This window comes from Varroa destructor, unplaced genomic scaffold, assembly GCF_002443255.2.
Source record: "Varroa destructor unplaced genomic scaffold, Vdes_3.0 BEIS01000004.1, whole genome shotgun sequence".
Taxonomy (NCBI): Eukaryota; Metazoa; Arthropoda; class Arachnida; order Mesostigmata; family Varroidae; genus Varroa; species Varroa destructor.
This window is the reverse complement of record NW_019211457.1, coordinates 38,263,494-38,291,207: the sequence shown is the minus strand read 5'-3', so window position 1 is coordinate 38,291,207 and position 27,714 is coordinate 38,263,494. Positions and strand designations below refer to the sequence as shown.

General features: G+C 46.0%; 1 protein-coding gene across 4 annotated transcripts in view; it reads right to left on the bottom strand.

Annotated features, from left to right (window-relative positions):
* The window catches only part of L (zinc finger protein Lobe), a 172,525-nt gene extending 145,262 nt beyond the window's left edge, over positions 1-27,263 (bottom strand). For 2 of the 4 annotated variants that reach the window (XM_086986900.1, XM_022803180.2), the window contains exons 1-3: positions 25,959-27,263; positions 15,488-15,604; positions 2,551-2,751 (exon numbers count right to left, since the gene is read on the bottom strand). In XM_086986900.1, coding sequence (XP_086843026.1) covers positions 2,551-2,751; positions 15,488-15,604; positions 25,959-26,010 — 370 coding nt within the window. In that variant the 5' untranslated portion in view covers positions 26,011-27,263. The remainder of the gene's footprint in view (positions 1-2,550; positions 2,752-15,487; positions 15,605-25,958) is intronic. The other 2 variants (XM_022803181.2, XM_022803182.2) reach the window with 2 other exon arrangements.
* Between the last annotated feature and the right edge of the window lie 451 nt (positions 27,264-27,714).

Here is a 27,714-nt window from a genome sequence, read left to right as displayed (position 1 = left end):
AAGCAGCGGCGCCATCCATGTCTATCACATGTATCATCACTGTGAGTGTATATATGTCCTCTTCTTCGTTGCCGTCGTCGATCGTGAGGTGTGCCAGCTCGTATGAGGATGATGATATGTGGCAGTGTTTACGGGATGGACGAATCGGGTGGATGGACGATCGGTTCCGCATCTACGGTAGTGGCGGAGACTCGTGGACGGTTAGGCCTGTCCGCGTCTGGAGAGTATGGGGTGAATGGAAAACCAGTGGAAGGCAGTCAACAGCCAACAGACTGCTCTTGGGACTTTAGTTTCGATATCAAAGTTTTTACTCATTGCACCACTGAACCCCAAGCAAGAAGCAGTCGTGGCCTTAAAGCATAGGTCAATCCTGAGCGTAACTGTGGCATGGACCATGAAAGCTCACGAGTGTAATGCAGTCGAATATGCTCGAGTAAGTGAGCGAGGCTGGTTGTTCAGCCAACGTCCGAGGCATCCCGTACGGTAAAGTGAGGATGCACGCGTCGAAAAGCACGCCCACCGATGCAAAGCGTGCGTCTCCTCGCACCTTCCCATCCCGTTCAATCGGTTCGTTTTCCGTCCGCTCTTCATCTGCTGCTGCTACTGCCGCTGCTTCGCCGCAGGCGCTGCCCTTCCCCTGAGCTGCCATTTCGAGGGTCTGAGGGCACTAAGGCTGCTCAAAGATGATTAAGTTCCGCAGCCCCTTAGAGGGCTTCGCTGGTCCGTCCACTAGGCCGGCCAACTGGCCGTTCCCCATGGTAGAAGATCTTTAGAGCTCTGGAGGTCGTGGCAAAGTGAGAAGCAAAGGCCGACGTCCAACGGCTAGACCTTGTCCGCCTACCTAGCGTTTGTTCGTCCGCTTGTCCGTTCAAAGTGATTTCCCTGAAGTTTTCCCCCCTGAGCTGGCCGGTCCGTCAGACGGCCCGACCTCAGTTACCCGGTCGGAGCCAGCGAAGTCGCTGGACGGGGAAGCCAGTTTCAGGAGAGCATCCTTCCACCTGTCAGAGACTCAAGGGACCACCTCTGCCTCACGCGTTTAGTCTTAGTAGCACCAGTCAGCTGGAGCAGTCTGGCTATCCAGGTATCTGACTGGCCGACTGGCTGGATAGCTATGGACAGAGTAGTCAACTGGCCATGCCAGTCAGGTGAGTGGCTAAGGCTGCTGACGGGACGATGAAGGGGATGTTGGGTAGGCGGGATCAGGACAAGACCACTGCCACCACCTCAATTTTTAGCTTAACCAATAAACGTTAGCAAATTTCCAAGAGGAAATGGCCGTGAAAGTCCCTTGTCGTTTGGCTCTCGTTTCATCGTACGTTTCACTGCTGCTGCCATTGCCGCAGCTATAAACCAAAAGCTGGGTGAGGACGTTGGCAGCGAAATGGATGGAGAGAGAAAAAGCAGACATCGACAACGATGACGACGACGCCGACAGCGAGTAAGAGAGTGGGCGACTTCGGCCGCACGCCAATATCCGTGGTGGCGAGCCAAGCACTAGGCAACGGGAGACGCCCTAGGTCGCCAGCCACTCGCTGCTGAGACTCGTACCACAGCAGTCTCCACTGTACAGCAGCAGCGAAGTTAGCAAAATGTTACATATTAAATCATTTCCCTAGAGACTGACTGCCCCGCTAGACCCAGTCAACGTCCCCGAAGGGAGGGTGACTGGGAGACGGAGACTGGACGGGAAATGGGAACCTATTCTCTTTTTCTCTTTCTTTCTCTCGCATTCTCTCACGCTGTCCAGCATAGAAGAGAGTGAAAAAACGCAACGAGAGACGGGGTACGGGACGAGAGGCTGAAGGGAGGCTGGTCCAAGGGAACGAATCCCTAGAGCCCTGCAGGGCGGAACAGGCACATCCGAGTGGCCTCGGTAGCAGCGGCAGTGCTAGCTTAGCATGCGTCCGTCCACAACCAGGCGCAACTCAGCTAGATTCCCTACAGGAACGATAGTCAGATGCCGCGGCTGCTACCGTTACTGCAGCTGCTGGCGATGGTCGTGCCCCGTGCATTAGTTCGAATGCGGCCGATTGAGCTGGGCTGTTCAATCCACCGCGACCCATAAGGCGTCGATGGAAGAGACATGCCTCTCGACTATGAGAAGCCGCATCGTTCGGCTTGTCACAACGGCAAGGATGGGCGAATGCAAGAAAATCGCAGAGATGCTGTCAAGACATAAGTGCAAGAAATATTTTTGGATATAACGGTCATTGGTAGAAGTGAGCATCATCAAATACTAACCATACCGTAAATGCGTAAAACATATGTGCCGCTATTAAATTGAACAGTAATGTGCTTCAGCGACATCAATAAGGAATAATATTCGTCAGATATATGGTTTGTATTTGTTTAAGCCATATTAATCCTCTAACGAGAACACCAGTGTCTGTCCACTAATCTGTTGGAGGGCAGCTTGGGCGATACACGTACAGCATGGCTAGAACACTAGAACGTGTTACACTCAAAAGCCACAGGCTTCACTGTTAAACTTGAGGCGCAGTTTTTTTTAACAATTTTAAAATAAACCAAGTTTGTTTTTTACGTACTAACCGTTTCTGCACTCGGTGTTCTGATGTTCGATGAAGTCATCCAGGTTGTCACAGAGCAGGCCGCACGAATCGCATTTGACGGAGGGCGCCGACGTGAGGCAACCTGCACCCCCAATCGAGGACAAGGGGCCAATAGGTGCCTCGATGGTACCGGAGGGGCCGCGAAGACAAACCGAGGCGCCGCGAAGGGACGCATTTGAGTCTGCAATATAAAATCGCGTTAGTGGGCCTTGCGCATTGGGGTACGGTCTATAACAATCTACTATAGCATTAATTATATTACTGTCGTTTGAAACCATGAATAAGGTACAGCTCAACGAATTGGGTTTTTGTGGAGCCTTGTTACAGAGGAAAAATCTACTTGTGGGTGCATTTGTGTAGAATCGTTGTACAAAGAAGACGATTAACCAAAGCATCTATGTCTAACATTAGGTAGTGGATTCTACGCTGACAGGCAAATCTACATAGACTATTTTCAATACGATGCAGTCAGTGTAGATCTCTCTATACGTCAGTTAAAAGCGAAGAAGTATACCAGCTATTAATCGGCCGGTGGAACTACGCCTAATACGATCTAGCCTCTGAGTAATACGTTTTTGTACGTACAAGTAAACGTATGTATTTAAATAATTGTCGGAAATCACATCTTTTTATTTAGTTCTATTACTAAAAAGCGAGGAAACTAGAAAGTTTTGCTACGGCAAAAATAGGCCGTGAGTAAGATGTTAAATAGCAGGAAACACACACTTTGTAGAATAAAAATAGATTAATGGACATATGACTCTAAAGGTAGGCAGGCACAGCCTGGGAAGAGATTGTTGATTTTTCGAGAGGGTATCGTTAAGCCATCTATATATTTGAAACAAATGAACATTTCTACTAAGTGCAATCGTCGACCTTAGCAGACACGAATACTGGACGGGCGTAGTCGTAACCCAGAAAAAAAAAAAGATGTTTTCTAAACCTCTTCATCCACGCATGACTATCCTATGAAAGATATTAATAATACTAATAATAGAGATCTAAAGGTATTTTATTTCAATTAAACACATTTTTATTTTGAACGCGGCCGTCCGTGCCGGGATGTATGCTCGTTTCGCCTGTCGATAATTTCGTAGATTCCGTTACGCAAATATTTCATGTATTATCGTGCACTATGATGAAGTTTCCATATTTTATTAAATAATACTCCCTATCAAAGTAATTGGAGACATTAGTTCAAACTAAACATTGTTTAATACGTAAGTTCCACTTGACAACAATGGCAAAATAAAATGTAAGATTGAGCATCTCATATGGATGAGCACAAACGGTAACTTAAGTTGTTCACGTGTCGACCACCGTAACGAAAATAGCTGGCAGTATGATTTGGGATCATAAAAAGAAATGTGAGCGCTTTTGTGAGCTGCTGATGGAGTCGGTATCTTATCCCATACCAATATCCAGGAGACCGTGCACCTTCACTGGACTCTTCCAATGATGCCACCGCTTGAAACCATCGTACGGTTGTATTTTGATGCTGTGAGTTTTCGAGCAGTATTGCCTCTGAAGGCACGACGGATATCTCGTACCCAGTGAGTTCCCAAAGGACCTCCGCAAACGAGAGAGGCTGGGCCAGTGACGAACAAGACATCATAGAAGCTCTGCAGCATCAGCAACCGCTGCTACTTCTATGGCAAGACTTACTGCCAGACCCCACTCACCTGCTGTCATTTTCGCTGCAGGACTATCCATGAAGCAACTCCAATAATGCCAGCTCCAGCGATAGAACAGTGTCTAAGTGTATCTAGTGTACTCTAGCAAGCTACTTGAGGACGTTTTAGCCGTTTAACTGTGAAACCTGAACAATACAGACTCATAGAAGTTGGAGAAAATGCGCCGCAATGCACGCCGAGGAGTCTTCTGTAGATCAGAAGTTGAGTTCGTTTGACAAACTTAATTTTAAGACGTTGATTACTAATGTAAAAAAAAAAAGTATGTTTTCTTGAGACAGTTTGTAAATATATACTTCGTGGACAACTTTGTAAGTACAAAGCCGCATCGACCATTGTGTGGTTTACGGAACTGGATAAATTTGTATTTCATTAAGCTTTACAAGCGTATTAATTCAGGGCTGAGCGCGAGATGTTAATGAAAAATGCAACAAGTTAATTAGTTTAAGACGAACAAAATTATATGTATTTTTTTTTTGACAGAAAGCAAACGGTTTTTTCTTTTGTATTGGACTCTCTATGCTAGGTTAAAGATATCTTTAATTTTCGTTGACATACACATTGCTGGTAATTTGACATACTTAATGCCCCGTGCAAGAAATTTACGAATGCTGGGAGAAGTAAAACGTAGCGAGGTTTCAGTACCAGGAACTTATTGATGTCGTACTAACCAGCGTCGAATCGTATATATCTGAACTTTTCAAGTTACCTTAAATTTTTTATTTCACCGAACTGCCACATAATTTATGTGGATTTGTTTCTTCAAGAGGGTTTTTACACACCATTGGGGTCAGCGAAGCAATGTCTATCCAGAGCGAGTCGACCAGTGTGGGGCTCAGACTGGACTGCTGGATTTTACTCCGCTGAGACCACTGTGCGCTAGTTATAAACAACTTTCTTGTACGATAAACACCCTTCGAACTGTGAAATTATAGATATGCTTATTTCTGTAAAAGCTGCTCTTACATTTTTTTCACATCAAACAAATTAACATGAGCCATCTACTTAAAGCAAACGAGAAAATACCTATAAATGGTCTTACGGATGGCAGACTCAGAGTGAATTTTGAGAATCCCGTCGTAACTCTTGAGAATAACTTTACTTAAACAACTTAGACAACATAACACAAAAATAGAAAAACGGTTGCGCATTGTGCCAGTGCTCCGACTCATCGTTCGGGCAGTGCTGACGGACGTCACGACAGAAATGCGTCGACGTCAGCAGCTGAATATCATTGAGGTTAAAAGAAGCGGTCCGGGAGCAAGCGGAGCAACTCCACTAGCTGATGAAATGCTCGGTCTAAATTTTGACAAGAACTATGGGAACAACGTGAGCATTTTCGTTTTTGTTTTCTGCGGCAATAAGCAGCAAATAGCAATGTATTTTTAGACAAAGGTCTCCATAGAGGTCGAATATGTGCAGCACACGAAGACGTCTTATGGAAAATTGTGGCGCTGTTGGGGCCGCTTCAGCCGCTCGATGGTTTGTCGGCCGTCAGGCGGCCTGCGCGCCCCGAAAGCGTCGCAGCACCACGCCGCCGCCGCCGCCGCCGCCATCGATTCTTAGTCATGCACAAATGGGGAACGGATGCTTTTAAGTACGTTAACGCTTTCACCATAGCCCCTTTAGCAGCTTGTTGCTTAGTGCAAATATTCGATGCATCCATAATATATCTGTATGTATCCCAGCTCGTCGCGTTCGTAAGCTGCAAAACGTCAATGTTCGTGTTTCTGATCTTGCGGTATCCTAGGACTAGTCTAGATAGGTTTGCGTCTTTAAATAGCAACTGGTCATTAGAGAAAGGTCGAAAGTCTGTATGTGGGAAAACAATCTCCCCCGAATAGAACATAGTTGAAGTATGGCTTTTAAATATTTGGCGCAAGAAACAAATATGATAAGCCTCGATCTTGTTTTCTTAACCTTTATCGAAGAACTAGATAACTTAATAAATATTCGTCCAGTAAATTCGTTAAAAATCTCTCGACCTAATGAAAACAATTTAATCGTTATCTGAGTGTAAAAAGACCACAGCATCGAAAAGCTAATCAAAGGCTGCGCAGGTAAGGACCAATGTAACCAATGGAAGGCGCGGTGTGATGCCGTGCCTCGAAAAGGTCTAATATGTTTAGATTGAAGCGTGCCTCCTTCATCCCGCAGCGTTCCTCCTCAGTCTACGTGTACTATCATCCGCTCGTCCGTCGATCAATGTGCGCTCAGGCACAGATGCGATAGGCTTGTTACAGGCGTGTGCGTTGCGGCGTGCCAAGGTTAGACGTAATTTAGAAGATAGCACTCTCGGTATCGACTGCATAACAATGACAAGCGATTAGCTGCCACGATAATGGCAGCAGAAGTGAGCCGGGAAGCAGGGAATGTACGGAATGCTTCTGCTGCTAGAGCAGCAGGAATTGTCGAAAAAAAAGTCTGTTTGGTCAGACCGTGTTGCCTCACCACGGTTAGCTCATATGGCAAGCTGCCTTTTCACCAAGCTTCAGATCGGTTAGTTACCATCTACTAGCGAAGCAAGCGGCTACCGACGAACAAACTCGTCTCTACGCTTAGTAGTGGCCATCACGATTGATCACTCCAGCTACACCGGCGCTATGGTGACAGAAATATGCTTCCCACTGCTGGGACGCTCACAATGCTGATTTGTCCCTCAGTGCAATAAGCTATGGAGCGAGCGAACGAGCAATCGGTCGGTCGGGTTGAATGATTCTAGAGAACAGTACCGATATACAGAAGCAGTGCGGCTGGTGCCGATAATTGTTGGAAGTCCAGGACATAGCAATACTACAAGATGCTCGGCCACGCTGATGTGTGCGGTAAACGTGATCACAGCTTCACGCGTATTGTCAGCACAAGCTAGGTATCGGCGAAAGGACGCCCGGCAGGTCGGCAATCTGCCAACTCCAAAGCAAAACGAGAAACAGACATGGAAGTACGGTAGGGTATAGTCAAGACGGTTCAGGCTATATCAATTGTTAACTATATATATATATATATATATAATAAAAAAAGTAATGATTTGTCGCAAATTAACAGGATCAGAATACTTTAAAGCTGTTGATTTTTAGAGACCTGAAGACATGTCCGGTGTCACAAGGTCCCCGCGAATATACATTAGTTATCATGCAACTGTAGAGCCAATTCGAGTGAGCCATTCGAGTAGGCACAAGGTTGCCTCTCTGTCTTCACTATCACACAAAAGCACGACGCCTGGAACCCTATAAAACTTCATATATTCCTCTTCAACTTTTTGTATTTTTTTCGTACCGATTTATCGTCTCATTTGCCGTTCGGAAAGATGAGATAGTTTAGCTTTGTGGACAAAACTGAAAGTTCGCTCAATCTATAAAACTTCGTTATGGTACTACCGATCCAACATACAATTAACATTTCGGTGAATTGGCATGTAGCGCGTGTTCATTAGATTATAACCTTCTTTCGATTGGTATAGCGAACAGGTTATGCAGTGTCCTAGTTCAGGACTTAGGATCTGGCTACTTTAGCAGAAGCAAACGAACAATTGTCGAAATTAGCATATGAACAATTATTATTACTGGCGGGAGTAGCACAATTACGTAGTTTCTATAGAATTATTTATCTATAATCGATAAGTCATCTCAAATACCGTCATGTCTATATATATATATATATATATATATATAGGCGGTACGTGTCTATTTTATGTAAGTTCGTCTGCTTTCATTCTAACGACCGTGTTCAACGGTCCAAATAATCAGACGCGGATTTGCTTTCCATAAACCATTTGTGTCCCTCAGTCGACTGAAGTGCGATAGAGAGACACCACATTATATCCAGCAGTCGTTTGCCACTAATATTTATATAACCGGTACCGGTTGGCAACTCGACAAGCTGCTGTAGGTAACGATGACGAAGAGGTCTTAGAATCTGTTAAAACGAAGGTATCAAATGTGCCAATAGTAGTACTGTCTAGTTTATCGAAACTCATATCCTACGTATAGAATTCTACATAAACTTAAATAGGCGAAAATCGGCTGTTTCCCTAGCATCTAGATCATTGTGTGGGTTTCATTAAATTCGTTGAAGTCAATTTAAATCTTTAATCGCTGAAAAGCAATATTATAAATATAAGATCATACGAATTAAGTTGGAAGGTCCCTGTCGCGGTTTATTAAATTGCTGAAGTTGCCCATTATTTGGGCCAATGTTACTGTCGTCACACGACATCGGCCATTGTTCCGCCCCAGCGAACTACATTCGCCAAACGTAAATCATTAACGAACCTATAGGATTGTGTCTGATAGAAAATTAACCATGAGCAATCATAGGAATTCGACAGAAAACATCGCAAGCCAAACTGATGGTTTTGCCAAGACGAGAAGCCATATTTTGTTCCCGATAGTGCCTATAGCAGTCGGCAACACAAAATATTCGTTAACACGGTTCAGGCTTGCACGTATGCAGTCGACCGCAGTGACGTTTTTGCTCGTCTGCCTTAGCGCTTAAGTGCCGGTTTGGCCGTCGGCTGTTGTGGCCTTTGTCCTTTCTTGCTTCATTCATGCTCACATCCCGGCTAACGAGCTCGCGCTTTTTCAACGATTCAAATAAATCTGCACGCATCACGCATACTCTGTCATCTCGAAACCTGCCGCTAACAAAACAGCCTATTCATGACGGCCTGAGCGAACGCTCACGAAATCAATTACAAATCGAATCTTTGTCTCTCCTGCACGTGACCACTGCTCATTATAGCTAGCTGTGCTTGAGCGCGCTTGTTTGTGAGCAGTTTCATATGTGCATGCGTGTGCTGACGAATTACTTTGTGAGTTGCTCACGATAGTTACATTGACCATGTCTCATTATTTATTTATTTATTTGAAAATATACATATACGAGCGCACGCACGTACGTACGTACGTACGTACGCACGCACACGACAATGAGGATAAGAGCGCGTAATGCGAGACTACTGTAATTTACCCGTAGGAACGGAAAGCCTGGAGCCGATCAGTACAGCTGGCTCTAAGTCCGTCTACGTGCTGGATATTTGGTTGGATTGAATTCTGCGTTTGCCTCCTTCGTGCCGTTCCTTTGGACTTGCGGCATACGGGCCCTGCCCCGTGTCGCTATTACCACTGCCACTGCCTTGATAATTCCTATCAGTCGACAAGTCAGTGAATGCATGTTCGCCTCCATACACAGACAAGCGGAAACAACTGACCGTTGGCGGTTATTGTGGCGACGAGACGCGTGGTACCATATTTTGTATGCGGTGAGCGATCGATAGTCACCGTCAAGTCACGTCAAGAACGACGACGCAAGGCAGGCCATTGGCGGGTGGACCCGCGGCCTTCGAGCGATTGATTGTACAATGATGGATCGATGGATCTCAGCAAGAAAACGATATTTGACGACAAGACGAAGTCACTGGACGTAGACGGCTTAAGGTGGGGCGCTAGCAGCAGCAACAACAACACCACCACCACCACGACAGCTGTTTACAGCAAAATGGGCCGAAAGCGTAGCCATGAGATAGCGAATGAGCAGCGTGTGAATGCGTGCCGAAGTTATACGTATGACGCTAGGCAATAGGCGGAAACAAAAAAGTTGCGAGCAACAACAACGAAATATATAAGCTATATAGTAAAATATCTGCATGTATCTATAGACACAGCTAGACAACGAGTACTTACTTACTTCCTTCTAACAGAAAGGCAGAAAGAAGTACAGATAAACTCACCTGTCTGCGCCCTGTCAAAAAAAATCAGGATCTCGTAAAATAACTTTTGTTTTGACCCGACCCAAATCTAGCTAACGCATTTATATACACGTAATTTTCTGTCGTCGGTAGTGCTATTATCCGACCCATGCACGACATCCTGCTCGAATAGAGTTAGTCTTACACGTACATAGATACGTTTCGGAGAACACGACATGGTCGAACGCATCACACATTGGGTTTAGAAGAATTATCAGAAAGAAGTTTGTTCCATAGTGACATTCACATCATTGATTCACCTTCTGAATCGCTAACAAGCTTCAAGTCCAATCAGAAAAAGCCTCACCATGGTTAAAAACAAAAGTTAATGAACTCGTGGTATACGCGGTGTCTCTGTCGTTATTTTTAAATTTCTCGTATCCTAACTTTCGCTTATTTTGTAAGACAAGGCTCTGTTTAGCAATATTTCAGAAAATTAAATTGGATTGTTAGATCGCTCCATCTTTGTCCTGCTTCGTCATAGTCAGAAGGAGGAAATAGAAGCCGCTATTACGAATAGGACGACTAACGAGCGGATGTTTACTTAATGGATTCCGTCAACAATTTAATGCCCAATCATGTCAAATCCGTCAGGTCACTTCAATATATACACTCAGTACAACCAAATAAATGAAAATGTTCTTACAGGTATCTTCGCCTACTTGTATATATACATATATGTATACGCCGCTGTGCGTCCGGGTGACGGTGTCTCCTTATGTAGAGTTTTCTCTGTGAATAGATTAAGGTTAGCTTAATTGTGATTGTGAAAAGGTTAAATTTAGATGTTGTCCCTGATATATGCTCATCGCATGATGCAGTTAAATGGTAGGTATAACTTCAGTAAGTATTGCTGGTCATTACGTAGATTGGACGTAACGTTCATGAAAGAAGTAAGACGGAAAATTCGACGCGCCAGGCAAAGTTTGCCATCTTCAGATACTTTGCTCATAGAATATTCTGTAGACTCTCTTGAGATTCGTAGTCCCAAGGCGAGCAATACCGAAAGCAGCTTATCGACGCTGCTGTGCTCATTCGAGCTAGAGGTCTCAGAGGAATGAACTTGAAAATCGACGTACGCAAGGGCGCTACGTACAGTCAGAGAGGTCTGCAAAGTTTTTCAAAGATCGGGCTGCTCAATATTATAACGCCTATACAGCACCAGGGAAGACAAGATGCAAGCGGCAAATCGCATACGAATGAACAATATACATCCTAAGGATATGGAATAGATGATACCCTGATTGACTAACAGGCTGTCTTGAAAAAAGTGTATGACGACGGGTATCGAAATCAATCTTGCAGCTCTCTGCTATCGCGACGTGCTGAAGAAGAACCTTGCAATTATGTCAGCTGATTTACAAAAAAAAGAATAGGTATTAGATGCTGTTGCCCGGAGCCCTGGAGGAGCGTTTATAGAGCCCTATGTTGTGTTGAATAACTAAAAACATGCGAGATACGGGATCGTCAACAGACATGCAGACCTATATTGTTACTGCTGCTGTTCAGTAGCCCACATACGGAGTACGATAGCAAACGCGTGTGAAGCTGCTGGCATCACTGTCGAAAGCCGACATAATGTGCGCTGTGGAGCTTCAGAGGTCGCCGTCATCACTGTGGGTCAGAAATCGTGGCATGTAGACGCAAGTTGGATAAGGCCGCCATATGACCTGCATCGTCCGCAGATCGCTCCGGACAGCGCCTATTTTCGTCATCGAGTAGCTCACTATCGCAAATTGCTTTTCCCGGAGGTCAACCCCACTTTGCTGCTGTTTCTGCAGCGGCAATAGCAGCAGCAACGATCGTCGCTGGCTCTCTTTTTTTTTCGCGCTTTTAGCGGTATAGTGCCTACACTTGTGCGTGCGGTGGATGTGCGTGTAGCTGTATGTTCGGCACTTGCAATGTTGGGCTGAAGGCCAGCAGTTATGCATCATGAAAAAGTAAATCAACTGCTCGGGCTCCGCTGTCAAAAAGTTTACTTGCCAGCCAGCCTTCTGGACCCCGGTGGCCGTTTGGCGTATTCATGCTGGCATAGACGATAAGGCACGGCGGCAGCGGTTGGACAGCGCCTGGTTGGACGCACCACGGCCCTAGTGCCTCTTGGGAGCCTGCAAACGTAAGGCAACTCGCCTAATTTCAGACAAGCCTCTAGGTAGAATGCTGCCTGGAGGCTCGGTCTTGCCGTTCTTTTCGTCGCTGCTTAACCCGGCCCTCCCGAGGCCCTTCGACGTCCATGACTCGTCTTCCTGAGTTACTGCATTTCCCAGTGTATACTCGACTACACCTAGCCGCCCTGGTTGACAACCACTGCCTCAGGACTTTCCGTACGGTCCTTCCTATCGCACGGCTTGCGAAAACGAGCGTCTGTGTCATCCAGTCAGCTCTGTTCGCTCTAACTAAGCAGATCTTTTTACATACGACACCGCACTGGACCTCACTTACGTAGATAGACTTAGCTAGATGGCTGGCAGGCTTTCTGACTTGCACTCGTTGGCCGACGCAGACCACTCAGCGGCTCAAAGTGCAGCGTATCGAGCCCTTAGCGACTCAGCACCTCTGAAAGGCGTAGGCACGCCCAGTGAAACGCAATGCACAAACCGAATAATAACCTGAGAACGTCTAACAGAACTGACTGAGCGGTGGCCAGCGATGGCAACTGCGTGGACAACGCCAGTCCTTCTGCCAAATGGGCTCGCAGCCCGCACACAAAGCAGCATCGCTGCATTCTTGACCAATGCTAATGCACTCGAAAAGCCTTGCTGGGATGAACTCGTGAACGACCTAGCCGGCCACTTTTTTCCTTGCCTCTTTCTCCCTCTCGCCCCTTCCCCTCCCTCTCCCCCCCTATTGCACCTGTCCACGCCCCCAAACGAACGACGCGCCGAATATATTGGCGAACCAGTCAGTCAACCAGCCGCCCCAGCCACCGGCCTAGTTGCTGTAAGAAAGGTCTTTACGGTCCACATTGACACTTCGTACCGTCGCAACGGGCATCCACTGCAAACTCTCTTATTTCTCTTTCAAAAAGTGGTAAGACGAGAAGAAGTTTATTCTCAGTGACAGGCATTACCGCAGTTGCTGAACCTACAGCTGCTAGTTGTTTTTCTATTCCTACGACGACCACAGCCTGTGGCTGCAGTTCCGTTGCTGGCAGTGCAGCCTGATTGTCAGAAAAACGCTTTTTCTTTAGCATCTCATAGTTCGCCTCTTTGGTCCTCAGAGCCAATCTTTTTTGACCCCTCAGGTCATTTTCCCACTTCTCTTCAGTCCTCCTTCTCTTTTCATTGCTAAGCTGAGTTCATGTTTGGAGTTTGCCAGCTTTAAGGAGGCTTTTATGACCTTGTTCTGTCCTAACACCGGAAAGGGAGCAGGTCCGGAAAGAGTTCCACCAATAGAAGTCGTACTATAACTGTTTCTTTTTTTCTTCAAAGGACACGTAATACGATCTGGTGAATTCAAATCTTGTAATTTAGTTATTAGAGGTTTTACTGCACTATTGCTTGTAAGGTCAATCATTTTACTAAAATTTTCAAGCAATTTCAATCGCACGTCTGCGTCCTCTCGCATTATCTTTCATATGAATATCTCCCATAAATCGGCGGCAAAGTTGGCTGTGATTCAGGATGAAGATACCGCTAAAGCATACATTGCATATCCGACATAAACTTGTAGCTGCGAAGGGTTACGCGGACTTTGGTATACGTATGATGCCCTTATCGTTTTACTGCTGCTTCCTTCTTTCATACTTCGGCCTTGCGCCGGCTGCCGTCTACTCATTTACGTCAAGCGGGTTGCGTGTACTTGTGGATCTGTTTGTCTTCTATTGTGTTGGGGTTGAGCGAAGCTGCGTTGTGTGACTACAGTTCGTGCGCTGATCTTTGGCGAACGACTGAGAGAAAAACAGCGGTGAAGGGAGAGCCGACAAACATTGTTATTCTTCGACGTGTTCTGTGAGCAGCGCCGCACCACGGTAACAGTCAAACAAAAACCCAAAAATTGACATTTGATAAAAATCAATTTTCGTCGACTTCTTCTCAAGCGGAGAAACGCGCTGTATTATTCTTGTTTTTTGTCTCCTGTAACACTGTTTTAGCAAAACACTATCCATCGGTCGGTCGACGTCGCTCACGTACTCAGCATCGAAGGCGCCGAGTACCGATGCAAAAAGCGCGCAGTCAGTATGGTTCCATAGTGTGAAGAGGAATCGGCTTCTTTGTTTCAATCGGTCTGGGGCGTTCATAACAGTAGATGGGAGCTAAGTTTTTAGTTATTTTTATTATTTAGCACATGCAGGAGAACGAAGGAAGTAAGTTGAGAGAAAGAAATAACCAAGTTAGGCAACTTGAACAATTTGCACGTACAAATGGTGGGCGACGCCATCGAACTGCTTCCCACAGAGCGGACTGTTTCAGTCAGCTGGACTTTTATATAAGACGCGTCATGTTAAACCGAATTAAAATTTCCCTCTGTTCGATTGTAAATTATAGCGAGAACGTACAAGTTTGCCCTATTCCGCGACGTTCGTGGCGTCTAGAAATCGCTAAGGCAAAGCAATGGTATTAAATAGATGGATATTGTAACGACCATGTATAATGTCGTTATAAATATTCTGAGATAATATACTCGTTGTTACCATCAACAACATTAAAGAGATTGAACAAATGTTGACCGCCTAATTTTCAGATGCCGCCAACGACAACCCTAATAACGAGACGTGGTAAGATAAGCTTGAAACGGTTTACGCCTATGAACGAGACTGTTAGCCCTCTACATTGCTAGTATGAGATCTTGCAGGGATTGAATCTTATATGGATAGTTATTTCAATATAGTCGACAAATGTTATGAGGTTCTGCTTGAAAACGTGTGTTCTCGACTGCAACTTCCCGGCAGAGTGCGTCCTTCCAGTTAGGAGATACAGAGATAAGGACATCAAAAAATAAAATTAGCCAATATAGATGAGCTGTTTGTACAACGGACTGCAAACTTCAATCATTTAAAGCTATTATCTCAAGCATTTACATAGTGCATGATATAATAGCATAAGATATGAGAAATGCTAAGAAAGTCCTAGTTGTAGGCTTAAATCACGACCCGCTGCGGGCCACATTAGAATTAGGTGCCTTCATGTACGCTATCTTAGGAAAAAAATATCGGTTACATGCATCATTATTATTATCATCATCTCCAAATACAACATCCTGAGCATGTAGGTCTAGTACTTGTCGACGCACACAAAGGCACAGCAGATGTCAAAATGGTACTCGAAAAATTTGCGGGTGCCACTCTGATATGACTCAGGTATTCCTAATATACTATCTTTCAGTAAAAAAGGCATCCGGAAAACAGGTTTGCTTCAGTAATAAACATTGCATATATATATATAATCGTCAGGCCAATGTCAAGCACAGCAGCGCTGGACCCCGACTCGCTCATTATGTATATAGCAAGATGAGGCTAAATTTTAACATATAGTACTCACTATTCTCATCTTGGTCGGATTCGAACAGAACGAGATCCCCAGCAGACACGGATACCACCATCTTCTCGGACGAGTCCTCGGCTGATGGCACCGAATAGACGCCCTCCTCGACTGCAACTTCAACACAGAGTAAGACAGAAAACAAAGGCAACACAGAAACGACCCAGCCATAATATGGACTGCTTAGAAATTGCTCCTCACATCAGCTTTGTGTGTCTTTGAGTCTGCCAGCGCAGGCTCCCTTGATTAGAGTCTGGCCGAATTTTAAATACTACAAAGTGTACTTATTTCATACATTCTTACCATTCTTACAGATTGCCTCTGCTGTTATGCTTTAGTTCAAATCACACGAGTGTCCCACTCCTGCATTTGAATACCTATATTACAGTCAGTGTGGAAGTATCTGTTATGACTGCTGGACAGTCTACTGACGATAGTTCTAAGGGTACCTTTATATGTAGTGTAGAGTGAACGCTATGGAAACAGTTGCGTCTGCAGCTAAGCGTTACAATGATGATTGTAGCCATGACTTTCTGGTCGATGTACATGCATAGGATAGATGAATGCAAACGTCCTCTATACACTTGCACACATGCTAAAAGCCAACCTTTATTAGCGTTGCTTGGCCTCATCGTTTTCGGCTCAGAGCTTCCATATAATCTGTGCGTCTTTAAGCTTTGCCTGTCTCGCTTGTTCTCTTTCTGTTCTATGCTCTTAGCACCTTCTCGCTCGGGGTGAGCAGCATAGTACATTGTCTCCTTCACTGTCCGATTCGCAGTGGCCATTGGCCCGAAGCCTACTCAAGGTCCTCGATACGATTGCCCCTACCAAAAGGACAGAGTTCCATCGCAGCTGCAGCTAGATAGCTCTCGATGGCGGTGCCGGCGGCAGCAGCAGCAGCGGTAGATGCAGCCAGCGAACGCTGTTCCCAAGGGCCCCTCGCAACCGACCCGAGCTACACTCCCCTAGGCGTCCCTATCTGCCGATCCCCCAGAGTTGGTTGGCTCCCCCAAAGCTGAAACCCCGTCGGCCCTGCTGCTAGCTAAGGCTAGAATTGGCCGACCGACCGGGGCCACTGCCGTTGCCGCTGGGCTCTCTGGGCCAGGAACTACTCCCTGAGGACCAGGAAGCCTTCCTCGCACGGCACAATACGCGTGCGATGATGTGTGCCGCCGGCTGATGTGGCTGTGTCGGATCTTTCTGTGTGAGAGAGGTTGAGAAGGAGAGAAAAAAAGTCTCTGCGCGTGTACGCCTGCTTGTGAGTGCGCTGCTACACGACGTCTCTGCGCTATGCTGCCGTGCAATGCCTCAGCTCTTATGTAGGCTCTACTTACGCTATACCGCCCAGCCCGTGTGACTCAGTATGCCGCAGAGCGGTAGGGCGGGCTTTCGGACAACAGTCGGGCTGGACAGTCGAGCAGCTGGCTTCGCCGCAAGCCTTTGGCCAAAGCAGCTCCAGGCTAAAAGCCCAGAGCTTCTTCGAGCTCTGCCGGTCCTTCGGTCCAACGCTTGCTCGCTCCCAGTTTGCTAGTTAGATCAATGCAGCCGCTCCGTACACAACCGGCACTGCTGCCGCCAAAACCATTACTACATCAGGCAGCTTCTTCTTCTCTTCTTCTGTGCTCCCTTTTCTCCGCCTTTTTCCGCCGCTAACTGGCTCTCTTCCCTACAGCACTTCGTCTACCACGGGGGAAGCGTTGTGAAGCCTTGCGAGGGGTAAGGCTGCGGGGAAGTGAGCTATACACAGGAATCCGTTGCGTCTTGGAGCGGCTCCATCTCTTTTCCGCTAACGTCCTCTTCTACTGTTCGTTCACACACGCCCGTAGAGGGACGACGGAACGAACGAACGAACAAGGGACTGTTTAGCCATCCGGCTCTAGCTGTTCCTGATGGACTGCTGCTGAATTATGTTCTGGATTTTGCAGCTCTGGCTGGCTGACTCGTTCGTTGGTCATCGGGACAACCGGCAGCGTAGTGAGTGTCTTCTCATAGTGACTGTGCCGGCGTTGCCAGGCGCAGCGGCGAGAGGGCACGCTAGAGCGACAGAGGCTGTCGGCCTGTCGGTAGCTTGCCGAGATGTCTGTTCTTGGATCTGTATGTGTGCGAGTAGCTATACATATCTTTGGGCAAATTATTGGCTATACGGGAGAAACACTTCGGGTACTTGGACTGCCCGAATTTCTGCAAGACAGCGTTGTCTGCCTACCTACCGTTAGCCCCTTCCAAGCAACGTGGTCCAAGAAGGCTAATCCACTAGGGCAGAATGCAAAGGTCGCACGGTAGACCTTTTCATCCTGTCTCCCTTAACCAGAAAGCCGAAATGATGACTATATTTCGATCGAGGTAGAACTGTTGAAGAAATTCGCGGATCGCAGAAAAACTAGAACAACAGAAAAGCAGTGTAGAACCAAACCAAATGGTAAAATGGGACAAAAGGACAATGCTACAAATTCCAGTCGGCATACGGTCAAACGTACCTAGAAACTCTGTTGTATGACACACTGCCTCAGAAGAAACGTCAGATCTAGCTGAGAAAACGATGGCTTAATTCAAATCGATGTATAGTATCTAATTCACTCAGGACAAGACTGTACTTGATAACCATAATTCGAAACTTTTGTTTGCTTTAATAAAAGGGCTTTGCGATTTCACTGTCGCGGTTAGTTAGCACAGTCACAGGTTTTCATCACGAATTGACTTTTTGGACTAATAATAGACCGCAATACGATGGCACCTATGTATTTCGAGTTTTTTTGTCCGGTATCGCCGTTAAGTTGTAACGAAACGTGTGTCTATGCCCGGGTTTGAAACTAGGCCACAACGTAAATTAGCAAGCAGGTACGTTACGAGCTGAGCCATCGCGAGGACAAACGAATACACTCGAAAACACCGAAAAAAGCACTCCAGTTGCACCTACATGATTCCCTGGAACACTATTATCAACGGTTAATTACTTTCGGTGAAGGTCTTTATGATACGGCCTGTATTCGATATTTAAAGATTACCGAAATGGAAGTGCCAGGAAACGTTACGTAACGCAAGACTTATCACATACAGTGAGGTTACACAGGACACCCTGTCTGTATAGGTTTACCCAAATTTGCTTGTCTTATTCCCTCAGGTTGGCCTAATTTAAAAAGAGAATAATTATTTTCAAAACCAGTAACAAGAATTCACGAAGTTCTCTAAAATACCACCTGCAACGCACTGATACTATAGTGAAAAATGTTAGCGCCCTGTTTAGACCTGCTTGAATACTTAATTTTCGTACCAGCACTAAATGACTGTACTTAGAGAGCGGTCTGTGTATGCTTCTGAAATTTCGCTAATGGGTTTGAAACAAGCAAGACCCTGTTCGATCGAAGTTCTGTGCGTTTGTCAACGTCGCTTGCACTATAAGTAAACGAGCCTAATAGGTTTTGCTTTACGACGCGAAACAACTAGCCCGCGAATATATATATAAGAGCAAAAACCGGCAGCTTGTCCCAGTGGTCGGTTACGCCTAGGTCCAGGCCATCCTTAATTCCCTTTCGCTGTAGCACCGCATAGGTACACTGTGCACTGAATTCGCACGGTGCATGAATTACCAATACTCGTACGGTACTACGAAATAGACGTGTAGGCTGGCGGCAGTAGTAGTATTCAAGTAATGATAGCAATATACTTTGCCCCATGCTTAAACGCCCCGAAATGCGTAGCCGGTTGGGAGTGCTTCGAAAGGCGCCACAAAACCTCATTGTCGATAATACGTACTTATGTCTGCCTCGAAAACAAGGACGAAGGCTAACAAAAAGAAATGACAAGTGTTGGAACGTAGATATAGCACTGTTACCAGGTTTCGTCCCCAGTCACCTCGCCAAGTCAAGGCATCGTTGGGTGAAAGCGGGAGCTCCTGCGCCATCGTAGCGTTCCACCTTTTGTCCGGTGACTTTTTCACACTCTCGGTGTCTTCGTTTTGCCCGCGTCCTCTCTTATTCGATCTCCGCTAGGAGGAGCGGCCGGCCGGTCGGCCGGCGGAGGGGCAATCGGTGCTACGTCGAGCGAATCGTGAAGTCGTGAATTTTTCAGTCGCTTAAGACACGGCCGCATCTCAAAGAATACGTCAGTTATTATTATGACTGCTGCTTGCTACTAGCTACGAGAAGAGTAGAAGACCAAACAGCGATGAAGCAGAGCCAACCACTTTCGCGGTAGAAACCATGGTCACTGAGTAACTTCGGGCAATGCGGAGACGCATCCGCAGCAGCAGCCGTGATTGTAGTAATCACAACACTTTTTTTTTGTAAACAACGTCACAAAATCGAGTGAGCGGCGATTGTATCGCAGTACAGTTAGGCGGTAGCGTAAAATAACGCCATCGTGCGTAGCTTCCTGTGTCTTCTTGTTGTTGCCGCCGACGGCTGCAGGGTGTCTTCTTTCGTTTGATAGAACTGGGGGAACCTAATCCAATCTTGTCTTTGATCTTCGCCCACCAAAACCGCGTCTTTGTATAAACTACAAGATCCAGCCACACAAGAGCCACCGTGCGCCTTCTCTCAATCGATGGTTTGGTGTTATATGTAGGAGAAAAGTGAAGTGCACAGTTAGTCTCATAGTGAACGCGTGGATAGAACTTCGATCGTTGAGCCGGTGTCATGAACAAACGACCGATTGTAATAAACGGACATTATTTCTATATGATTCAATATAATATTAGAATTGATTACTTGAGGGAACCACTAGCGAAAGCAGTCCAGTAACGTTTATGGCTTCATACTTCAATGTCGTCAGAAAGGTTTTTAGTGAATATGTGCATAGGTTTACAGCGTAGAAATTTAGCTCGATGATGAATAGGATAGGCAGTTTAATCACATAGATGAAACCTTTACTATTATAATTCAAATTACTGCTATATAGCGGTCCTTAGAGTGGTCAATTCCACAAACAGTGCTTTATACTTTTATGTCACTATCAGGCATTATCGTTCTGGACACGATATTAACTGATTGGTCCTGTAAATCGGCCCATGAGTTTCCGAGCGACAGTCACGCTTGTCTATCGTCGTTTGTATGTAGCCAGTCTTGCCTAGACCAAAAGCTTCGTATGCCTGATTTAGCGGCAGTGCAGACCTCCCGCTGCTAAGCAGTGCTCTTGATAGCGTAAACATTGTTGTCATAAAACAGTGTATTGTCTGTTCCATATCGGAGTTACCTATTTCTGATTCGAGGTTCATTTTGTCCTTTCTTTCTTCTGTCGTGGATAAGGCCTCACTTTCGGTGCTGTTCTCCAAAGGAAACCGCAAATCCCGAATTTCTTCGGCTGCATTACCTCCAAGAATCGACGGCTTCAATAGCAGATAGTCGAAATAGTGCCTATATGCACAACAGCAGCGACAATAACAACAGCAGCAGCAAGCAAGCTTGTCTTCCTTCGAATACTTCGCTCGTTGGCGTCGTGGTGTTGTAACTTCAACGGACCTCCTCATAAGCCTTAGAGCGGGGTTGGTGATCGATATCACCCTGGCTGGACCTCTTTCGCGCATATTGCCATACTTCATATTCGGGGACACATATTCCTATACATATTTCTATACACAGACTGTGTTTCACAAGCTCTCATAGAAACAGCCGAAAGTGTCAGGGTGGCTGAGTGTGAAGGGAGTCTAGCCGTGATTGCTTTATGATGTTGAGTGCATTGCGCGCGTTCAATACGCAGCGAGACAACGAAGGAGATCACCGGTAGCTGCTGTAACAGCTACAGCCGTCCAAGCGAAGCCATTCTTCCGACATGACACCTAACCGATGTCCGTCCGGCCATCTTTTGGATCCTGCAAAGTATCATATCAAACAGAGCAGGATGGCTGCCATATTCAAGTAAATCGTACTGGCCAGTGCGAATTCTGCACAAAGGCATATGTCCGTAGTAAGAGTTTGCCGTTCGTGTCGAGCCGCAATCACAAAAACCTTTTTAGGTCAGGAAGGTACCTCGTACACTGCGTACTGCCACCATCCAAATAAGCGGGTCAGAATCTTCTTGTTGGAATATTTGAAATGACGCGTTAACGACAACTATCTATTCATAGACATATACTACTACCTACGCACGCGCATATATATATATATAGAACAAAATCCCATTTTGTAGATTACGGTTCGAATAATGTGGACACGATACACAGTCTTGGACAAAAACTGTTCACGTTCGAATCTGATAGCGCAGCTTATCGATGTAATTGCACCTATTGAACATCTGTAAACTTACATAGTGTTCCTGTATACCTGTATATATATGTAAGTTAGCACGAGTGATAGTTCAGCGCGGCATTTTAAGCAAAAGCTTAACTGAGGCATTCTTTGTCGATAGAGCAGTAACTGCTGCCAGTTACTCGAATTTAATTCAACAATCAACTTTAGCACGCACTCGGGAGAGCTTTGGTGAAGGTGGGAAATTTCATTTCCATCAAAACAAAACACCTGTACACTATTATCGTACCCTGAGAGCGTATCCTGTAAGAGAACCTTGCAATGGATTGGACGAAAAGCTTTCATAAAACACCATACCTGTCTCTCAGACCTGCTAGTCGATTCTTTCTGCTAAGGGTGTGCCTCAGAGGTAAAGTCTAGGCTACAGAACTGACGACATTGAAAAGGTACAATCAAGCAAGGCCGCGTCTAGGCCGACCAGAACGGCAATAGCTTCAAACATCTCAAAAGCTCATCAAAAGAAGGAAAAGTTGTCCAATATTAATTGTATATGAATAAGAACTGAAGTTATGATCACTGACACAATGTAATGTATATATTTTGATAGAACCGCCTGTCTATGCATATACACAATGACTCTATCTATTCTATAACTGGCTCAACTACGCCAAATATAAGTGAAACACTAAAAAACCTAGTTTTTGTTATGTATTATTATTATTATTAGGCCAAGTTTAGGAATCAGCCTTTAGCCTTTGAGCAACTGATCCATATAGAAACGAGCTCTTACTAGCCGTTGATGATCACACCAAATAACAATAAATAACAACAACAATAGTAGTCTAACGGCAGGCCACGGTTGTAACAAACGTTCGTTCAGTGACGAACGCCATACATTGAGCTATGCTTCAAATCAACTATTGCAATAAATTACCAACGAAACCGCAGGAGTTCTCTTCGGCTCGTTCGTTTTATCTCGTTATTGGTGCGTGTGGCTTGAGTTTGTGACGAAGACCGTTATTTAATTTTGCCATTGTGACAAAACTAGATCACGGCTAGTGCGCCATACCATATCGCAACTAGCACCATTATCGCGTCATTGCTAATGCCTTCGAAACATGGAACGAGTCCCCCTCGTACAGAACTCAATTTTTCTCTTGATAAATGGCGCCAGCGTCCTGTGCCGTGTCAGCCTTTCCTCATTTTTTTCCTACCGAAAATGTATAGTTGTACGACACTGTTGCTTAAAATGCAAACGCACTGCAATGGCGGACGCCGATGCGAGCATAACTTGAGCGTTTCGTACCTGTGGCTCTATATAAGGAATAGTAATACAACGAATGTAAATATTTACTTCACAGTTCAGTGGTCATGTAGTCTTCCAGTGCTGCTGCTGCTGCTGCTGCTGCGTCATGCGAAGCAACTTGCCTTCACTTTCAGTGAAAGCGGGCCCAGTCTCTGCCTTTCGCTGCGGACCTTGGTGGCCTCTGGTTAAAAATGTTCGCTTTTGAAGGGATACTATCGAAAACTCGATGAAATTATCTAGCCATTGTTGACTAAGCATAGTTACAGGTCAACCGTAAACTGAGACGTTGCACGCCTCTCACAATCAGCACCAGATCGCCAGCTCGCAGCAGCTGAACTCGTAAAACCTAAGCTATGGCCATTCGAAGTTGTTTCCACAATGGATATGTAACAGTTGTTTCATGTAGGAATATCTCATATGGATGTCACTAAGCAAGAACTAGCCATACCATAAAGGAAAAGGATCTTCCAGCTATGTTTGGTTTTGACAATACTGCTTGGTTAATATATAATTTTCTACTTGCGTGCCAATCTTGTGCAGCGAGTGATTTTGAATAATCTAGAAACTCTGGTTTTGCCTATTGAAAAACGCTAGTTTAACAAAGAGCGCGTACATATATATTCGCTGATTGTATGGTGAGATGGCTATAAAGTCGTAGTATTTATACAGCCTGCTTTTCAAAGCTTAGAGGACGCACACAACAAGCTCAACAATGCCACGAAATCTTTCCCATGGGCCACAAAGTAACCACTTGTTACTGGTCAGCTTCCAGGACGTCCAGTCTAGAATACAGGGTACAGTTGGTAATTGTATAGAATCTCTTTCGACCCATGTCGAATCTAACTCATTTAAATTGTCGCCATTAGTTCCAATTGCTTAGATAAGCTTTATCTGCCATAGGCAATATGTTCTAGCTTCACTCGCCAATGCACCAGTTTGTTTCCTCTATTTGCTGTTGTAACGAGCACGAGCACGAGCACGAGCTGATCAACGCGCGAAGACTGTTGCAGCGTCAAAGGTGTTGCAGGCGACATCACAGTCACACCGGCTTTTCGGTAGGAAGACATATAATTAGTATCATAACTATGTACAAGTTTGCCATGATTCCATCTAACTGCGTATGCTACGTACGCATGGCAACATGTTGTCTCATATGTAACAACAACAGTGATAATGATGATGATGATACTAATCATAGATGCACTTGGCGTTCTCGAAGCGATCTGTCTACTGAGATATTGACGCGATTGCGCCGTTCTGATATTTAAGGTATCAAGCTTGGCCGTGGAACAACTTTTCATGGGCATTTTCCCTTTTTAGGTATTTATTTACTGATTGCTAGTTAGCTATACAATCATTGAGGCACGCAAGACATTGACAAGCGATATTCAAATTACGTCTAGCGCATCGGCTCTGGTCGTTAGACACGTGTGTCGATTTATCCTTTGCATTCATCGTTTGACACGGAACATGTGGCGCGGTTCACCTAATAACTAACATGTCTATCGGAGGCCGACAACAAACGAACAGGCCAACTTGTAGTATTGGGTGTAGAGAGTCCTTCGATAGGACGAGCTTAGACATTCGTGGAATGTCCAACAGAGGGCGATCATAGCTTCTTGTCATCATCAGCATCAATTCTACTTTAGATTCGTTTCTGATTGTTCGTCTTCCTAGATCTTGATCTTACACTCAGACGGCTCCGTCATACGTGTTGCATTCGCGTTCTGCCACACTTTCAAATCGTTTACTGCGGTGGGCGCGACCTGTTATTCAGCCGATGGAAGCACGAAGGAAACCGGGAGAGGAACTGAAGATGGGACAAGTGACACTCGACATCAAACAACGGGAGCCTTGTTAGGTCAGTAGTCCTCCTGGGACGGCTGCTTCTGGATCTCGGAAAGAAGAAAAGATGATAACGCGCCCACTCTGCGCAATCTCTTTACTGTAAAATGCAGCTGTTTCGTCTTCGGTGAGTATGTGTGTAGCTGGGCGGCGGAGGCGGGTCGGCACTTTGGGACAAACGATGCACCAACCGCGTTATGTTATTCCTTGAAATAACCGGCTCCATCTAACAGATTATCAAGAAACAAGCGGACTACCGAGTCGGATTACTTGAGATACTTTCGTCTTTGACGGCTACTGCTGCTGCCCTTGCTAGTTGTATCTACACGTTAATGCATTCAAACGGTTTTGAAGTCGCGCCCGAAAAGTCTAACCAGGAAAGAGAAGCCCAACAACAGAGAGCGGTCAAGGAGAGTGCTAAAGGAAGAGAGGAATCAACCTTGAAAGATTTCGAAAAGGTAGACGAAGTTGTGAGACAGGACGCACCAGTATGATTCCCTGCAACTGGGGGTTCCATCCGCGAGAAGTCCCGAGAAGCGTTAGACGACAGCTAGACAGATCGGGCCAGATTGCGCGATACCTACTACCTCCAATGGCCGACAGCGCTTACCGGCTGATGCGACATCATATTTTATGACAGAGAGGTCAAGCTTTCGTTGTGTCGGGTGTGTAACTAGCGACCACAGGTGTCATCGCAAAACTTAGGTTCGGTAAATGCCATAATCAAGTCAAAATCATCGTTCTTTTTATGTAATTTCTATAATACTTGCATTCATAGGAGCACGACAGAATAATCGACGTCGTTACCTCTTTTTCATAGCCCCTTTCAACCGTGATCAGTGCAGTTATATTCACATATATTATTTGTAGGAGGTTGCATTCTATTATTTGTACATTCCCTCAGATTTTCATACAAACTCGACAAGCATTCATCACAACAGAAACGTATTTTCCTTTTGTCTGAACTTGAATTATTCAAGTGAGCCTAGATATGTAATACATTTTAATTGTGTGTGTGTGTGTGTGTGTGTGTGTGTGTGTGTGTGTGTGTGTGTGTGCGTGCGTGCGTGTGTGTAGGCGTCATAGATGCGACTAAAACTTTTCCTTAAGGCTGTCTTCAATCCTGCTCAAAACTCACCTTTAACAGATCTCGGCTTGGCCTGCTTCCTCCGCGACTGCACTACGCTCATCTCTGTCGTCAACACCAGACAATTTCGTCCGACGTGCTGCCGTCCTTAGTTTGTTCACTGCTTCGTATTGTCTCCTGCTCTATTCTTTGCACTCTTCTTGTATTGTTGTTGTTGTCGTTGTGATTATTGGTGCTCTAATTGTTTACTATCGCTGATTTCTGTTCAGATCCGCCGCTCGCTCAAGGGTACGATCACTGACACCCACTGGACTAATGTCACCACCCGTCTGTAGAGTTAATGTCGACAGTCACCAGACACCATCACCACCTGCTTGTTCAGGACGTTCTTTTCTTCAGGTGCTCAATCCGTTCGTCCTTTCCGCTCCCTTGTTAACTTTCTCTGTTCCATTTTAGCTTGATAGAACTCGAAACACCCACACACACTCAGAAACATCACCAAGTTTCGCTTTAACGAACATAACGAAAAATGTGATACTGTTACCGTAAACGATGCTATTATTGAGCGTATGCCAACTATTTTCCAAACTCCGCGTCGCGTCTATTAACTTTAGCAACGATTCGATATAGCTGGACGTCTGATTACTTCACTCCATGTCTCGTGTCAGCTAACAATACGCGAATTACAACGGAACGACTGACACACATTCAGACGTTCCTAGTGCTTTCCTTTCCCGCAAAGTTTTCCGCATCTCTTTTTATTGTGGTTGCTTCTGTCGTTGTCGCTGATACCGTTGACCTACTCTTCGTGAGCCTTGTATGTCCATGGAGCTTGCCGCGCATTTTGTGCGGTGTCATCGGCTACTGCAGATATGTTTCTTGTGTCAATTTTTTGCTATCTTTCCTATTATCCCCTAGCAATACGCTCCCTTCTCGGAGCTAGCTAGTCTTCGAATGAGCCTACGAATCTCGTGCTCCCGGTCGCCTCTCTGTTTTGGTCGAGTCGCTGCCGCCGCTGCCACCACCCCAGCGCCCCCAACATGTGCCCCTGGGGGGCCAGGGGCGACGCATGCGCGGCTGTTGGCCCCCAGAGATTACAACCGAGACCGGCCAGGCCGCGGGTACCACCATCACCACCGCCAGTCAGCGAAACAGCCACCCACTACTACCACTGCTAGTGCCACGACGCCCACCGCCATCGCCAGCAGCAGCCCCACCACTGGCAGGCTGAAGTACAGCTGCTGAAGCAGCCGAAGCGGCAATGCGCGCCACGACGAAATGGTTTAGGGGTCGGTCTTGCTACGGCCAACGAGAGACTTGGAGATACAGGACGGGGGCTATAGAGCAACACGAAGGTGAGTGAATGGGGGCGATGAAGGCCAAGAAAGGGAGGACATGGAATAACGTAACGCGGTGGACTGGAGGGCGAGGGACGGGAGTGGAGGAGGGGGCAAGAATAGGAGAGAAGAAGATAGAGAGCCTTGAGAGTTGACACACGGCCGCTACCAGCGGCAGCCTTTTCGCCGCCCCTCTTCGTTTGCTCGTTCGTTTCGCCCTTGGCAGCAGCAGCAGCAGCAGCAGAAGCAGCGGCAGTTCTAGCTAGCAGCTAACACAACCCCCTTAAAGAGTCTAGGGGTGGTAATTCCCCAGTTCGCAAGGCCTGTCCTGTTCGGCGTTTCCCCATGGCAAAACAACACCTCTGAGAATCCAATTGGTAGTTGGCTGGATGAGGCAAGCGGGCACAGAACAAGAACGGGCTCGGGAAAGAGACCCGGAAGAGGTTCTGCGTTTTAACAGCTGCTGGTGC